The sequence below is a fragment of the Micropterus dolomieu genome, linkage group LG14 (genome assembly GCF_021292245.1).
Source record: "Micropterus dolomieu isolate WLL.071019.BEF.003 ecotype Adirondacks linkage group LG14, ASM2129224v1, whole genome shotgun sequence".
Taxonomy (NCBI): Eukaryota; Metazoa; Chordata; class Actinopteri; order Centrarchiformes; family Centrarchidae; genus Micropterus; species Micropterus dolomieu.
Window position 1 is genome coordinate 12,074,334 of NC_060163.1, and position 17,486 is coordinate 12,091,819.

Genomic DNA, 17,486 nt, shown 5'->3' on the forward strand with positions numbered 1-17,486 from the left:
ATTCTCGTTAGAGGGACACAGCAGCACTTTAGCTTATATAGCATGGATTACCACACCTGACAATCAGGAAGTACTTCAATAAGTAGCCCAGCAAAATATATCCTAAAGGTCCACAGTGTGAGAACTGAACACTGATCTCAGAATGATCCAGAAATATTTAAAGACAACTTCAGACAGGTATAATCTACTGATGCCTTACTTAAAGATGGATGGAGTGCTCTCGAATGGCTCCGGGGGTCTAAGTCTGTGAGCTCATAGGCATGCAAAATGCCTTCACATAGCCAGTGTGTGAGCCTCTGTTTGGAAAAGGGCTTGCCAGGTGCCCCATCACCATAACAGACGAACAGCTGCTGAGAGGCTGCGTGTTCCATGTAGCTTTCTGGAGCATACGTGGACAAGACACAAGCGGTGCAATTCCAATTCCAACCGATCGCTCCTGTTGGAAAAGGTATCGAGGAAAAGGGCATGAGTCTCGTTGAAATAACAAGCATCCTGGAAGCTAGCATAACCTCTTAAATGATGTTTGACCTTGATCTACTAAATCCTGATCAGAACATTAGAAACTATTTAAATGTTAAGCAGAATTTGTGATAAATAAAACAAATTACTGCACAGCACTAGAACATTTCCATGTGATAAAGCAGCAATAAACACATTGGAAAGCAAATGGTAATTTTAAGGGGAAATCTCATCTATGGTTTAAAACAGGGCTCTTGAGAGAACTTTAAGCACCACAGGAAGTTCCCACTGTGAGGCTCAGCCTCTGCCACCTCACACCCAATATGAAGCATTTAAGGTAAGTGGTAAGGTGAGCGAGCGCCTCACTCACTGCATCCAGGTCATCATCACCTGACAACTGAAGAGTCAGCTGGGGTCGCTCAGGGTTAAAGGTAAACGCCATGAAGTTCGTCATCGAATAGCTAGATCACAGTGCTCCAAGTAGTCACAGCACTGCTGCTGTATAACTCCCCATATAATGCCAAGTAGTCACGGAAATCAGAGTGCTATTGGAGGATGTCGAACACGAATGGACTATGCACATCCTGGATGGCAGAGTCGTTCATATAAGTAGGTTCATATCAATTTTAGTGCATTTCTCTGCAGGGGACAGTGGTCAAACCTATAAGACGGCGAAGCCAGGGTAAACAGAACAAGAGAATTCAAAACTATTAAGTACAGCATGTATAATTCCACTGCCCCAAATATGTCCTGTGGTTTAGAAGTTTGATTTCTTAGTTGAAACAGTAAATGTGGAGAGGAGAGGAGATTATTGTACATCATTATTAGTTAACTACTGACTCCACAGTAATCCTCAGCAAGAGCTCCCATGTCAGTAAAAAGCAAACCCCAGCCCAGACTGCAGGGAGAATTCAGAAAGAAAGAGTGGAGAAAGAAAAGGGAATGGGAGGGGGGAGGGGGAGAGAGAGAGAGAGAGATGGAGAACTAGACAGAGAGACAGATCAGGAGAGAAGCAATTCTGAATCTACATAGTTAATGAACACCATTTCACTGGTTACCATTGGCAACCGAAGTGGCTGCATAAAACATTCCCATGCCATTCTCGGCCCATTTGGGTGAGCGCGTGTGCGTGCACGTGTGTCAAAGAGGGGTCTCACTGAACAAGCCTATTGAAATGAGTAGTATTTTCTCCCTGTTTTTTGGTAAAACAACCAGCCTGTGGCTCTCCTCTTTGGCTTCTTTTAGAAATAGAGAGGGGGGAATAGATGGAAAATAGTGTACTACATAAAGAGGGAGAAGATGGCTGCAAATGGTGATGAATTATGTGTGATGATGTGAGTTGTGTGTATGGGTATTCGAGTAAGTGCACATGAGTGTGTACAAAAAAGCCAACCGTAACCAAACTAACCATAAATGCGCCTTTCCAAGCCAGAGTTGGCATTTTTCTGAACCTAACTTTGACTCTGAACTACAACTAACTTTCACCACTGCCTTTGGTTTCCTAAATTAACTCTCGCCACCAAAGCAGTTCATGAAAAATGATGTGTTGAAGTCAGTTTACATCAAGAGACACTCCACAAAATCCCACTTTAGCGTGGTTATCTTTGTTTGTTTATTCACATTAATCATTTTTACAGCATTATTCATATTATTCATCCATCCTACATATGTATTACTGGCCAAGGTGGCAGAAAAGATGGAGAGTGAGAGAGGTGGCCATCTAAAAAAGCTTATGAAACAGACCCAAAGCTGTGACTTCATTACTTTATGGGTTTTAGCCTGCTGAGCCACCAGTTCACAGCCCTGATTGTCAAAGCGGTGTTCAGCATAGGAATGCTGAGCAAACAAAAACACCACTGTTTTATTTTCACAAAGTAGCCAAGGGTCTGGCTTCTCTCTCCTGTTTTTCGCCCTGCTGCTGTGCATTCCAATAAAAGTGTCCATAGATAATGAATGTTAGTAGGCCTTCCACAGCCAAACCTTGGCTCGGAAGGCAGTTATGACTGTCCACTGTGGTGTCTGTGTGTTAGTCATCTCAGGACGAATGAGTCACAAGAGAGAAACCTCAAGCACCACCCAGGTAACAGTTCAGTCACACATACACACAAACAATCACACACACAAAATAACAGCACCAAGACCAGTGAGGTGAGGGATTGTATTGACATTGTATTGACTCAATTCCCATTGAGTGGTATTATACTGCCACCATATGGCCAGTATTAGAATGACCAGAGCTGGCAGTGGCATGCAGCTGCAAAGCATAAATTAGAGATTATTATCCAGGAGTTTGGCATTAATCAGCTAGAATGATTGTAGGTATGTTGGTTTGTCAATGAGGATGTAAAATCTGTTATCATAATAACTCTTAGTTTTACAAAACTCGTGCATACATTTGCATAACAGCTAGATGATACACACCCTTGCTATGCTATGTGATCTAAACTAAAGAAGAGTAGGTACGCCAAAAAATAAACTGAAGCACACTCCTGGAATGCATGATAAATATTACACACCAGACAAAGAGCATCCAAAGGTGGAATTTAAAAGGAAGGTGTTAGATAGAGAAGTGCCAACACGGCAGCATCGTGATACAGGGAGTAGATGTGATGGGAAGAAAGTAATCACATTTTCAGTCTGGCTCTTTTTCCACTGGGCACTTTAACAGCACTGACGGAGCACATTGTTTTCAATCCTCAATGCAGTCCTTACAGCTGGTGTATTTTTCATACCGGCAATTAGGGACTTTAGTTAAGCTTATTTGTGTGTCGAAAACATTTCTTAGTTGCAGTGGAACAGAGCAAGCCAAATGTAAATTAGAAAATCCACAGTAAAGAAGAGCTCATCTGTTGATCTTGGACAGCTGAGTCTAGATTTGTGAACAAAATCAAACTTCCACACTGCTAGAAATAAGGATGCCGACAATGTTAAATACGAGCACAAGTCCTGTTTTACAAGGGAACATGTGAAGCTAATTCAAAGTTGTCAATATCATAGTCTTTTACATGACAATATTATATAATATAATATAATTAAATCTTTTCAAAAATGGAACAGCCATTTAAGTAAGATTTGGTATTGCTGCCACTGGTGATCAAAGTCTTTCTTAGGTACTCTGGCACTTGTGCTATGGTTAGTTCATCTAGCTAATTAGGAGGGATTAGCCAAGTGACCACAGGACTATTCAACGCCAGAACAGTTGTGGTTTTAGTTCTCATTATCTTTCTGGAGGATGAGAAAGATGCTCACAGACAAAGAGTTACTAACCATGGTAGACAATGAAAAGTGTAGAAAAGGTGGGGAACTGCATGAATAAAGACAGTGAGGATGATATCACAGCAAGGAAAACTGGAGATCCACCACCATGCCTTCCCCTGGCTCCACATGGCCCTCCTCATCAGGCTAATTACCCCAGTATTAACTGTGCTAATGCTGCAAAGGCCTTGAGGCATCCTGTTTTGATTGAGGGTACTGGAAGTTCGGCAGCTTGACAGAACAGTGCTCTCAAACTGCTGCCAGTGTGCCGTTCAACATCTGTCATCCTGGGCCTTTCAGTAGATGTGTCCAGGTGTGTACATGTTGGTGTCTGGGAGGTGGACACTGTACAAAAGCGATGACATTTTCATGATAATGCTTAACAGGATCCCCCCCCACGACCCTCGACCCTTAGCTGGTGTTATACAGGAGTGTCACTACAAACAACCACTTCACCTTTTAATAACTGTAATCAGAGCATTAAGCGGCTGTGCACACTGAGGCCCTCCACTACAACTCCCTGTGGTTATCCAACAGCATCACAGCACCAACATTTATACACACTATCTATAAAAATATTCATCAGAGTTGAGTATCCATGGTATCATTACAGTTTCAAGTGGGACTAGTTCCCAGTTAAAAATCTATCACTCCTGCACAAAGGCATCTAAATATTGCAGAACGCATTTATAATCATTATCATCATACATTTTTTAAAAGTGTCTACAGCCACTTAGAGTGTTCTGAGTGCTTCAAGGTCATTTAGCTTTACCCTTGCCATAAATGAAAAATTTAAGACAGAAATAAAGACACTGTCTGGTCATTCAATTTTAACTACCATCCTCAATTCAGAGTAGACACATCAACTTTTGTCCAAGCACAAGTGCAGCCACTGTTTCAACGCTCCATCATGTAATTCTTCTAAAAAGTTCTTACGTTAACATTGAAACAAATAACTTCCTGTAATCTGAAAGGGTTGCTAGTATAGTCAATCCCGCAGAGAATAAACACTCCACTCTGCGAGTGTATCCTTCTCTAAGCCACTTTAAGCTCACTATATCGGTCAGTGTGGTCCTGGTCTAATTGACACTCGCATATAAAACTATACATATCCTCACCCCTCTGATAAGCTCACCAATGCTGACTATATGCTATCTACTCAGAAGAAAACCAATAGAAAAGGGTGGCTGGTGTACAGACAAGAATATCCAGCAGTTGACAGAGAACCAATTATGTAGGTGGTTGATGGACCAGGTCTAAAACAAAACTTTTGCGAATGATGCCCATGATGTTCTGTTCCTGGTCCGGCTCTGTGTGAGTGAAGACTCTAGTCTTCACCGCAAAAACAACACACTGCGTCCAAAAAGAGGTTTAGTCTGTAGCACAAAACTGGTTGAAACAGATGGGAAATAAACAACTGTCAAGGAAAAAGCCCATTACAAACTATTAGGATGCTTCTCTTTCATTTAATAATCCCCAGGACAACTAAGGAAGGTCTGTCTTCAAAAGGATACAATAGAAAATCATTGAAGGTATTTTGTGAGCAGGTCAGGCTGAGTGGATACCGTCTTTTTTAAATCAAAAGCAATAGCTTTGCAGAATCCTTAGTGCTGTTGATTGAAATCTTTGAATAGGTCCCTGCAGTCCTTACCTCAGGTGAAGACTTTCTATTAGAGAGGCAAATGTGCTGATTTCTAAACGGATCAGGTGGTAAGATGAGATAGACCTCAGAACTGGCAGTACTATATTACTTCTAAGCTGGCTCGCCAATACCATTTCAATATCTGATATCTGTATTTACGCAAGCTGTTCTCTGGCTTCATCTTTCATGTGTGTGATGTGTGTGTTTATGAATGATTATGTGTGAGCACACACTGCGTCTGTATCCTGACAGCATTAATGATTCCAAAGAGAGGCAGAGCTTAAACCACAGGGAACAGCGGCACATCTCTTAAACCAATCCAGACAACCCAGAGCCTTTTGACCAAAGCAACATGCTGAATATCATTCGCCTCATTGGACAAACTGGGTACCACTGAGTTTCCTGCCAGCGCAGTATTAAAAGTCTTGCATGTGTGTGAGTATGTATCTATGTGCATGATCTGTTTGAATTTGTCTTGTGATGTTTCCTGTGGGTTTCCAGTGAATCAGGAAATGATGACAAACAACTATTTGCATCCCCCAGTTTATGAGTAAATTGAAGGGAAAGTGACTCCCCTTGTTTCATTTAATAGCGGAACTTTGTGAGTCATCTGAAGTCTGAGTCAGACTGAAGTGCTGCAAATAAGCACGGACAAAACATTATGAAGCTACAGCCGTTCAATCAACAGAAATGATACGGTCTGTACTTTGATTACTCAGCCCCTTAGCTTGCTGCTGCTACGCTTTGAGTGCATTTGCACACTCAGACACATTTATACATAAAACTCACTCACACACACACACACACACACACACGCACACACACACATACACATTTGCAGAAGTAAATTTTTCATTTAGTTACTCACATTTGCAAACTCATTTAAAATAAATCCAATATGATTAAACCGCAATATGTCAGGAGATTAGATTACAATTGATTGATTTTAACTTGGAATGTATTCTGATTGTTGTTATGAGGCACACTGGTATCGCCTCAGAAACGGCTCCCTGTGATTTGTACAGCAGATGACAAGCTATGTCTCCAGCTACAGTCTAGACTTTTCTTTTTTTTATAAATGGATACTTCCTTCAGATATAATTTGTCATCATCTCGTGATGCTTTCAGCAGCATGAAGGTGACTTCAGGTCAGTGCCCAAATGTTAAACCAATACTGTGGAAGCAGTGTGAAGAATGAGGTGAAACTCGATTTGAAGCGAGTGACATTATCAGGCGACGGATTCCAGCTGTTCTTCAGGCATCATTGTTTACAGTGTCACAACAGGAGACGGCAGTTAAATCACATACATCCACACACATACTGTACATACACACAGGCAGGTATCTGTTCAATTTATTCACAAATCGGAGATGCAAATAGTTGTTTGTCATAATTTCCTGATTTACTTGAAACCCACAGAAAACACCACAAGACAAAAACAACCACTACTCCATCCTGCAGAGATATTTGACTCTGTAGGAGTGGGTTCTTTCTCATGTTTCCAGCTAGATACAGCAGTTCCATATCCTACAAATGCTACTAGTGTTTTTAGCTACGCTCTGCTAAATTGAAGAATGGACAGATGAAGTGAGAGCTGCTGCTTAATGGTCACTGAGGAAGACACTTAAGCCCCCATCGTCATTGCTTTACTGTAATATAGCCGAACCAAGCTCTAGTCTCTGTCTTCGTAAAAATGAAAGGAGCTCTCGAAAAAGTCACAAGCTGCTGCTTTTGTGCGCAGTATCCGGGGAATAGTTGCTATTTTAACACAAAATGTAACAGGAAAACAACTTTATCATGCTGTATGCTGCTGAGAAGAAAGGTATGACCTTGAAAACAGAAGATATGCAGCACTCTGAGTGTGATAGCTAAGAGGGAAAGTTGCTGGAGACGAAGTGATACTGTTATGGTAGACAATTGACTTTCACTGTAGTACACAGTTTGACAAATATGGGGTTTCATTGTCTCTGCCTCCTTTCTCCTTCTACTTTACAACTCAAATCGCTTTGCACCTCTGTAAGCCCTTTCTATACCAAGATTATAGTCCCACACCCATATGTAAATACATCACACTAGTCCGCACACAAAAATCAAACACGTAAACTCACGAACTAGGACACATTCGTACACCCTCCGAATATTAGCTGGTCTCAGTGATGCAAAAAATTTGAACAGTTTTCATTGCGTGATTAACTGGCTATACCATTTCCATTCATGTCTTCATAATATACAGCAGATATATATTTAACACACAGACACAATTACTCAGTATAACTCAATTTGTGCTGCAGCATCATTGTTCTGATATTAAGTCATTGTTGCACTGCTGTGTCACTGCCAGCCTCCAGAATAATTCACCTCCAGGCCTTTACATTGCAGCAATTCGTGTGAGCCAGGCAGCGGTTGTTTTTTGGCCCTTAATTTTCATGGAGCACTGCTCGACGAGCGTATAAATGACGAAAGTGAGCTAAATATGTTCTCCTTGCATCCACAACCAACATGCCAACACTGCTGCTTTTGTGCAGAGTTAGGAAAAGAAAAGACTGAGACAGAGAAGCATAAAAACCATTCCTACTGTGAGATAAATTCCTATCTTTCTCCCAAGTTTAAGTTTGTTTCTTACAGGTGGAGATAAATTAAAAGAAATATATGTTGTTAAGTGGAAGAAACCTCGACACTGCTGCCTTATATAACCTGTCTCTCTGATGAACTGTTAATGTGTTTTTATTTCTGTCTGTTTCCCATCCGCCCCTGTTAAGCTACACAAAAAGGGACGTTGAATAAAAGCATCCACCAAATGCATAACATTAAGTGTAAGAATGTAAACTGTTGGTTATGGTGCTATATTTCACACCAGACAAATGCTGTGTGCTATTAGAAGACAACATTGCTTGAAGTCTCACCCCAAAACACACGCGGCAGGTCATCAGATCCAGTGCGGTCCCCATTACACCAACACATACACTTGACTGCTCGGGTCAAGATGCTGAACTGTGGACTACGATAAAAAGCTTGTGTAATGAGTTTCTTTCCTTTCCAGATCTGACTTTGGTCTTTGATTGTACCGATAAAGTACTCAAACTCCAACCAGCAATATCTGTTTCATGCGCCCACGAGATGTGTCAAGGATGATAAACGAAAAGTCCTTTCGAGCTCTGACATGTGAGTTCCATTTGAAATCCCGACGACCCTTTCAACTACTTGTGTCTGAAGATCGGCTATCAAAAATATCCCCTTATCAGTGCAATATCTCCTTTTTAGATAGCATCTATCCACATCCAGTGCTGTACTATAGCAAAAAGAACTCTTCCACCAGACTATCCCCCTACCTATGCTGGTGTCCTGTTGTACCTGTGACACTGGAGAATCAATTATAAAGCTCAGGCTGGTAATGAGGTCTCCAGTTACCTGATCCGATGACAAAGGGACAATATAGAGGTCTTCAATCTTTAATGCATATTCACCAAGCCTGCAGTCCCTGTCTGGCATCACTGGCCCCAAAAAATCCAGTGAAACAGACATCGAACTTGTTGAAATTATAACAAACTATACAATATTACTATTAAACAATAAGACAATTATTCAAGTTTGTCAATAGTTTTAGAAGCTAGAAATAATAGTGAAATGATAATAGTCCTGTGTAATTATACCCTTTGTTTCAGTCGTATTAATTATAGTACTTTGCAAAAACGTCTTTCTTGGTGTTCCCTCCCTGTCTCCCCTCTCTCTGTCACCTGCACACAACGCACACACACACAGAAGTGGCTTAAACATTTAATAGATTTTACAAGGGGCTCGCCTTTCCTAATTAAAATACAATTAAAAATACATTTAGAACAAAATTAAATTAAATAAAGTTGTAACTAGACTAACATTAGCATACCAAATTAGGACACACTCACCCTCAATTTTTTAGCTTCATCCCTCTATTGTTATTTTAGTGCCAGCACAAATTGAATCTGAATTAAATAGTTTTGAATTTCAAATGTTCAAAATGAATATTGCAAGCTTAATTTGAAATTGTATTTCACAGACTGAAATTTAACCTAATGGTTTGAAATTTAATTTTACTCTCTCAATTTATGAGTATTATTTCAATTTTGGTGGAGCTCGAAGTTCAGTTTGGAATTCAGTTTTCAAATTCAGTTTCAAAAAATTTAATTTCAACTCACTGTGTATGGCTACATACCTAGAAAGGTGCTGAATTGAATTGGAGCTCGAGTACCTCAGAGTTGAAACGGAATTTTGAGAAAATGAATTTCAGAACTGAATTCTACACTGAAATTGGACATAATATTCACCAGTTGAAATTCTATTTCAAACCATTAGATTCAATTTAAATTTTCATACAATATTCAAATTGAACATTTCAAATTCAAAACTTAAATTCAGATTCAATTTGTGCTACCACTGAAATAACTCCAAATACATCATCAACCATGCATTGCTTCATAGTGTCTGTCTTGTTTCAACATCTTTTTATCATGGTCTGCCTCAGTGTTATGTTTTGTGTTCTGCATGTTCTATGGAGATGTGAAAAAAATATAACTTTGCAAATACTTAACTAAAATATTTACTACTAAAATATTTTGTAATCTGTAACTTCTGTGCTGTGTTGCTGTTAATTCTTGTAAAAAAAAACACTGTCCCTTAAAGGGCACTCCCTAAGGATCCCAAAAGTGAGATTTATATTGTATTAGCATAGGATCTGATAACAGACGCTGAGCTGCAAGTGGGGTAAGTAAGGTGGATCCAAATTGTGAAAAAATAACAAAATAATAGTAAAGGGAGGTAAGAGACTGTGAGAGAAAAACAGGCAAACAGAGAGTCATGGTGTCTTCATTTGAGAGCTGCTGTGAATGTCTGCGTGATGGCATATTCTCACAGCGAGAATATGCCATGTTCTACTAAACAGCCACGTACTATAGGGATCACTTCAAATCCAATCAAGTCTGTCTAAGCCAAAGCCAAGGGTGACATTGTGCCATGGTGTGGTAATGCGTGTCTATGGGTGTGTGCCTGCATGGGTGTATGTGTGAGCATGTGTCCGAATGAATTCATGCCTTTGCTTATCGGAATATGTGAATCTGGAGATGAAGAAAGAAAACATTTGTAATTGGACCTGCCGTCCTACCAAAATGTTTGAATTGTGTGATAACATGGAATGTAGCCACTCATAATTGGACAGAAGCAAAAAAAGTTTTATTTTGAGCCAAACTCATACTTCACCTTAAATAATATGTAAAGAGGGATCAAACTTACAAACTTTCTCTTCAGCTTGCCCTTACTGCCACGGGTTGGCTTGCCCTCGACTACAGTCCCAGAGCTGTAGTCCGAGCCCATGTCCAGGTTGTCATCAGCTGAGACGCTCTTGCGGAGGTAGGCAGCTCGCGCCCGGAAGTGGGAAAAGGGTGACTGGGAGCGAGGGCGGGCCTCGGTGCACCGACCGTGCTGAGGCTCATCTTCGCCTTCCATGTCATCTTCCAAACGCCACAGTTCCCCTAGAGGAGAGTAGATGGGAGGAACAAAAGGGACACATGATCAGATTAGGGTATAGCCACGAATGAAACAAGAGAAGAAGTAAGAAAATGGAAAGAGAAGGGTTGCACGCAGAAGATATATGAGAGCAAGACAGATTGGACAGAATATTTGTTTCTACTGCTCAATTATTGCAAACTAGCACAAATTGTGGCCTGTCATCAGGTGATTGCTTTCAGAAAATATTTCCTGAATGTAATTAAGCTTCCTTTTAAGGTGAAATATTTTACAACAACCAATTATTCTCAGCCCGCATCCTTAACAACTCGATTATGACTCCATACGCTCGATGGAAATGATGGCTCATGAAAAATGCAGAGGAACAAATTTGCAGTGACAGTGGGGTTGTTCTGCAGCTCTGACATGATGGCTTTCGCAGTCACACAACAGAGATGGATGTGTACTGTCAGAACGCAGGCCAGCTAAACTAATCACAATGTATTTCCATCACTCTGCATTTGATGTTTGACAGACTTCCTGTCAGCATCCATCCAGCAACATCTGACTAACAGCACTCGTAAAACACTCAGTGGTCTTTAAGTTACTTGCAGCACTTGATGCATGATGGCGAAGCTACAGCAATTCTGTACTTCAAGGTGAGGGACACTGTCAAGTAATTTACAGCAAATAATAAAATAAGTCTCAATCAGTTTTTTATACCATAAATACTGATATAATTTAACTAGCCTACATACAGCCATTAGATGAGAAATTTTCATTTTGTTTATTTGCCAGCTACTCATAAATCAAAATATGGCATGTTTCTATGCTGTAAAATTAAGCTCAGTGGAATGTAAATATAGAAAACATCATAAATGAAAAGAATGTATCATGTAAATGAGATATCTAAACCATGAACGAAAACGATAGAACGGTACACTGGAGCTGCAAATGTCTTGTTCTTAATTAACTTCACTGCTCTTACAACAAACTGAAACAGCTTCATTTCCATTTTCATGCTTTTCCATCTGACAAGGACTCAGTAGCATTTCTCAAAAATCTAACCTGAAGAACTGTAATGTTTGAAGCTAGCTACAAATGGCTAATGTTAGCTAACAGACAAATCAGTAAACTTTTGTTGGTGACATAATTATAATGGATATAATTAGAGGATAACTCATTACATGACTGCAGCGTTGGTCACAAGATTCTTTTCTTGTTTAAAAATGATGGTTTTCATTAATGGTACTATTTTCCTCCTTATGGTTTTGGGTTATGTTCATGGTTTAGATATCTCGTACAAATTTTCATTTAAGAAATGTTTTCCACATTCATATTCCACTGTGCTTAAGTTTGACAGCATATATTACTCTTTTAAAAAAACATCACTGATATAAAGTATTAAGAACAAAGACTTAGTCTTAGTCTTAGACTTAGATTTAGTTGTTGTCTATCATTAAGGGCTTGTATTAAAAAATCTGTCAATCAATTTGAGACTGATGGCCTTGCTTTTTTTACTGTTGGATCATATATTATAGTTAAGATAGAGCAATAAATACAAATATATGTTGTCTACTTAGTGTAAGACAAGGGGTCGAGCCAGTGGAATATTGTAGTTCTGAAGTTATACTTTGTGTTTTGTCTAACTTGTGTACTTCAATACACATCTTAACCCTTAGCCTTGTAATGACATCCCTTATTAAATGATTTCAACAGCAGCTCTTTTGGCAGAGACTGTTTTTGTGTGTGCTTATGAATGATCTTCAGAGTGTGAAATATGACAGTATCAGTTCCACTGTCTGAACAGCAGCCAAAATGCATCTGGCTTTCATAGTTGGGCCAAATAACACTGCAACAAAAGGACAGGGGAGCAACTCCCAATGCGAGATCCAAGGCATTCTTGTCACTAATACGGGATGTTGTTAAAATCCATGAAGGACGTGTACCTGGGTTATTGAACAACTTGAATTTAAAAAAAAAGTTTTCTCAGCACAACTGGAGAGATTAAGAGAGAGAGGGGTAGACAGAGAGAGGCAGCATCATGGTCGATGACAGTGGTTGCTAGGCAACAAGGGGCCACGTGAGACTGAAGTCGCTCTCAATTTGATATTTGCAACAGAGCAGCAGTGGGGCGAAAGGAAGAACAGGCAGAGAGACAGACTCGGACAGAAATTCGGACTCAGAGAGGTAAAGTCAGGACATCAAATGGAACGGCTAAAAAAAAACAATCACTGACAAGTATCAAGTCCAGGATCATTAAAAGTAGTAACAGTAAAGGTTTATTGCATAAGAGCTGTGAGGTCTGGGCTTGGCTCTTCTACCAAAATGGGTTTATTGAGAACATAACACTTTGACAGATCAAACAAGGGAGATGGTGGGACAGTAAAAGGTAAAGAGAGCTAGTCGAAGGGAGGGAGGGAGCGAGAGAAAGAAAGTCTCTTGCCGAGAGATTAGTTTTATTAGTTAATTATTATTATATCATGTTTCCTCCTTCAGCTTTTATTCATTTAACCACTGCACACTGTTTTGGTGATGAGTAATCAAGGAAGGGACACAATTAATTATTCTTAATATTAACTGAATCTAAACTAAAGTCAAATGTGCCCTTACATGTTTGGCACTTTGGCTTTAGGAGGGTGGAAAAGGGCAGAAACAGTCTCCAAACATACCTTTTAAGCTAAATGAATTGCCACTTGCTATTGGTGCTTAGGGATGGAAGATTTACTTTTAGGTCACTTTGATAATCTGATAATTTATAGTTTATTTATGGTCAACATTAAATTTTGGGCGCATGGTGACTGTGTTGTTTGATTTGTTTGAAGTCGGTACCTCCTGTGTTGCTGCCTGTCTCTCCGTGAATCCACTGGGACTTCGGTTTATTTCAAGTAGAAGACTTTGCCTTATTTTAATAAAAGTTTCTTTCTTCTGATGTTTGCCGTTTCTTTTCTGGCTTTGCATAATAGACACATTTCTTTTCTCTCAAAAGAGTGCGGTTTCGGGACGTGGAGGACTGAGGTTGTGTGTGCCTCACGTGAAAGCTCTGTGTGTGTCAATGGACATGAATGAGGAGACAGGTGTGTAGGGACCTGAGGCATGTCCTGCTGTGATGTGATGGTTGTTGGCTTGCTGACGATTATGAAGTCTGGCCAAGTCTTGAATGTGGTGTTCAAGGGTTATAGAGAAGATTACTTTACAAATGACCCACTTTGGAAAATTGTGAGAGCTGCTAGAAGCAGAATCAACTGATGTTAAATTATCCACTGAGAAATTATGAATGTATTAAAACACACTGTATGTAGGTCACTTTTGAAACTGTTAAAAAGCAAGCTCAAGCATAATGTTTCATACCTTTATGAATATTTGACAAATTCTTGGCTCGATTGTTTTGTTTCTACTAGTACCTTCATTTGTGTTAATTTATTCAATGTTAATGTATTAACGTTTTTTATGTGCCATTTGCTTTATTTAACCAGGAAGTCCCCTGAGATTAGGAGGGAGGGGGACCTGACCAAGATAGATAGACATGTTTTGGACATCTGGAAAGCGTACCAAGGCCTACTGTAAGGTTTCCTTTCACGTGAAATTTTCACCACCTAGCCTATAAATGTTTTCATCCTTGAAAAAACACCTCACCCATCCATCCAGAAGATGAAAGATATCTCTGTCAGCAGGTTACAACTTGAGGCTTCACCATGACAGTTTTCCCTCTCAAGTGAAGACATGGCGTTTGATTCATAAACAAGCGAGACATACAGTGATTGTTGGCAAATGAATAAGAACCTGCTGCTAAAGCTAAAGGGGCTTTCCTTTCCCTACAATGTAAGTCAGACAGATGCAGACATTTCAGGATGAAAAGAAGGGTTTTGAGCGGCAATGCCATAATTGTTTGCTGAAGTACATTTGGGAGATTTTGGAGAATTTACTCAGGCTTTGTCAAAATCGGATTAGTGATTTGTCAGAGATATTACTTAAACAAATGAATAAACACACAAACAAAGGATATGGAAGAATCACACAGATGCAGTCGATTCAACAAAGTCGCCTGATATTTTTTGTAAACAAATGCTCCCCCCAAAAAAAACAGTAGTTGCCAAATTCCGTTTTATATTTACCTGCAGGTGGCAGAGTGCAGCCCTTTGGGTGGCTGGTGGCAGCAGCGGGCGGGTTCTTCCTGCGAGGAGGACTCCCACCGATGAAATCCGAGTGATGGACCCTGGACACAGTAGGAGACTGGGGTATGCTGGGGAGAGTACGGGACTTCGCTAGTAGGGGTCTCTGCAACTTCCTTTCCAGTGACCTGGTTAGAAAGCATAGACAAGCAAATAGACAATTACATGGGAGCATTTTGTTTCCAGTCACTAGCAGCCAGTCCGAACAAATCCATCTATGGAAACTACTATTTAAAAAAAATGTGCTGTACTAAACTTTTTAAATTCTGTTCAACCGCTGGTAGATGGTCTGGTGGTCTGGTGGTTTCTGTGGAATGTCTACTCTTTCCATGCTTGCTCGTGGATGTTTGGTTTACGTCACATGAAGTAGTTTCTGGCAAATGTAGAACAATGGTTTTGCTGTAAATGACTCTTCCTTTCTTCTGTATCTAATGAAAAGATACTATTGGTTGCATAATGGCTAGTACAGTGTTCCTTATTTAAGGCTCAGATAACCTTTGAATGCATTTTTGCATCGAGAGTGGGCTGCAGATGGTCACTTCCATTGGAAACATAGTAAGAAGGAATCTTTTAATGGTCGGTGTGAACCTGGGAGGGATGATTCCAGCAAGGCAAACCTGGCTTCAAGTAGCTATTGTTCTAAGACAAACATGGACATTTGTGAACTTATCCTTTAAGCTATCCCTGTGCAATACAATACCAACACATGTACGCAAACACCCACCCATACACAAACATTGATACGCACACACAGCTTACTGTTAATGAGCAACAAGACAGCAGCTGTATTGATCATTAGTGTAATTACTTCCAACTCAGCATAATCAGTCTGTAGGCCATTTGGAACACGACCAATAGAAATGGCTTTCTTTGATAGCAGTTGATACCACACATGCTCCAGTGGGACCCCAATCAATAGCCACAATCACAAGATCAGCTTAACAGCAAATTGGTGACAAGCCACTACACAGTCAAATAATATGCATATATCAACAGCTTTGTCTTAAGGTGGCCTTTGTATTTAAATTGTATTTTCAAAGAAGACACAGATGAGTGTTTTTTTCCCTATTACTCTAAGTACAAACAGAAACAACACCCCTAGTTTTATCGCAGTATCATGTCATAGCCATACTTTGTTATGTGTATTTAAGCAGAAAAAAATATATCAGTCAAAACGTCTTAGGCAAGTACACAAATCCTAGATTGCCAATATCACATTACATTACAACAGATGTGGTTAATATTATATAAAATCATCCCTAAAATCCTTGTGTCTCATGTATAATGGAACAGAGATAAAACCTGAACAAAAACCCCCAACAACACTGAGTTACTGCAGCGAATCCTCCTCCAATGCCAGCTCTGATCAGCGTGATGTGATCAGATTCAATGAAACGTGGCCAGCACTTCAGACATCAGAGTCTATCTGGCAGAAGTGGAAGATGTCTAACTTCCCTCTTTTTCAAGTTTAGGTGCAGAACACATGATCTGAGGCTTGAAATCAGTCAGGGACGTGCAAGCTGAGCTCCCCCAGGTTTGTGTGTCCTGACATTTGCAGGGTTTCAGCCTTTGATTTATGCTGAGATTTATTTATTTAAATTACTGAGCTGAGGTTTGTTTTGAGGTTTGTTTGTCTTATTCTGATTTAGAATTAGACTATGATTGCATATAAATGTGTCATATGTGGCGAAAAGGGCTTTAATACTGGTAACTGTGGCAAAACAATTTCACCTCATTACCCAATGAGCATATTTAATCAAATATCATCAGCATTATCTGACGTAAGCCACCCAATTCCATATCCTTTGATCTATGCATGGAATCATATCTAATCCATTAAAGGCTTGACTTACAATACAAGATTATTAATCATTAATTCAGCATGTAGCATCATTCAGTTGTATATGCATTACACATTAAATTGCAACGTTCTTAGTGCCAGCATGCTTTTATAAGCTACTTGTTTCATTTTACAGACAAGTGCTCCTGAGTAAAACTCTAAATCTGCCTGTGTTCGAGTGAAATACTTCAGTTCTCTTTAAACTCTCTCAGATGTCTGGCTCAGGATGTGTTTTCAGGCTTGGGGCTATTTATCACCAGGGAGCTATCAGGTGAACCGACAGCCAGTTCTATGTCAGCATATCTGCAGGCTTAAGAAGCACTGACATACAGTATGCCCGCTGTCAGCTAGTAAACGACTCCCCTGATAGAGGAGGTGGGTGTTGCAGTTGTGAATATTTGACCTGGGATCAGAGAATCCCTGAATGAGATTCAAAGCAGAGACGTGGAGGACGCGGGACAGTCTGATGATGAATGATGCTTTTGTAGTGCTGAAGATCAGAGGAAGAGCTGGTAATGGCTGTGTACATGCAGGTACACTGTAGCACACACACATACACACTTTGATGGTATTAGAAACAGGCAGGTCTCTCACTTCACAGCAATCCATACTGACTTGCATGAAAATAAACATTTGCCTGAA

At 40.0% G+C, this 17,486-nt stretch overlaps 1 protein-coding gene across 3 annotated transcripts in view; it reads right to left on the bottom strand.

Annotated features, from left to right (window-relative positions):
• LOC123983184 (ankyrin repeat and fibronectin type-III domain-containing protein 1) overlaps positions 1-17,486 on the bottom strand; it is a 153,058-nt gene that overhangs the window by 102,713 nt on the left and 32,859 nt on the right. For 2 of the 3 annotated variants that reach the window (XM_046069324.1, XM_046069323.1), the window contains exons 3-4: positions 14,948-15,132; positions 10,620-10,858 (exon numbers count right to left, since the gene is read on the bottom strand). In XM_046069324.1, the coding sequence (XP_045925280.1) occupies positions 10,620-10,858; positions 14,948-15,132 (424 nt within the window). Of the gene's footprint in view, positions 1-10,619; positions 10,859-14,947; positions 15,133-15,260; positions 15,375-17,486 lie in introns of those variants that run through there. The other variant, XM_046069325.1, reaches the window with a different exon arrangement.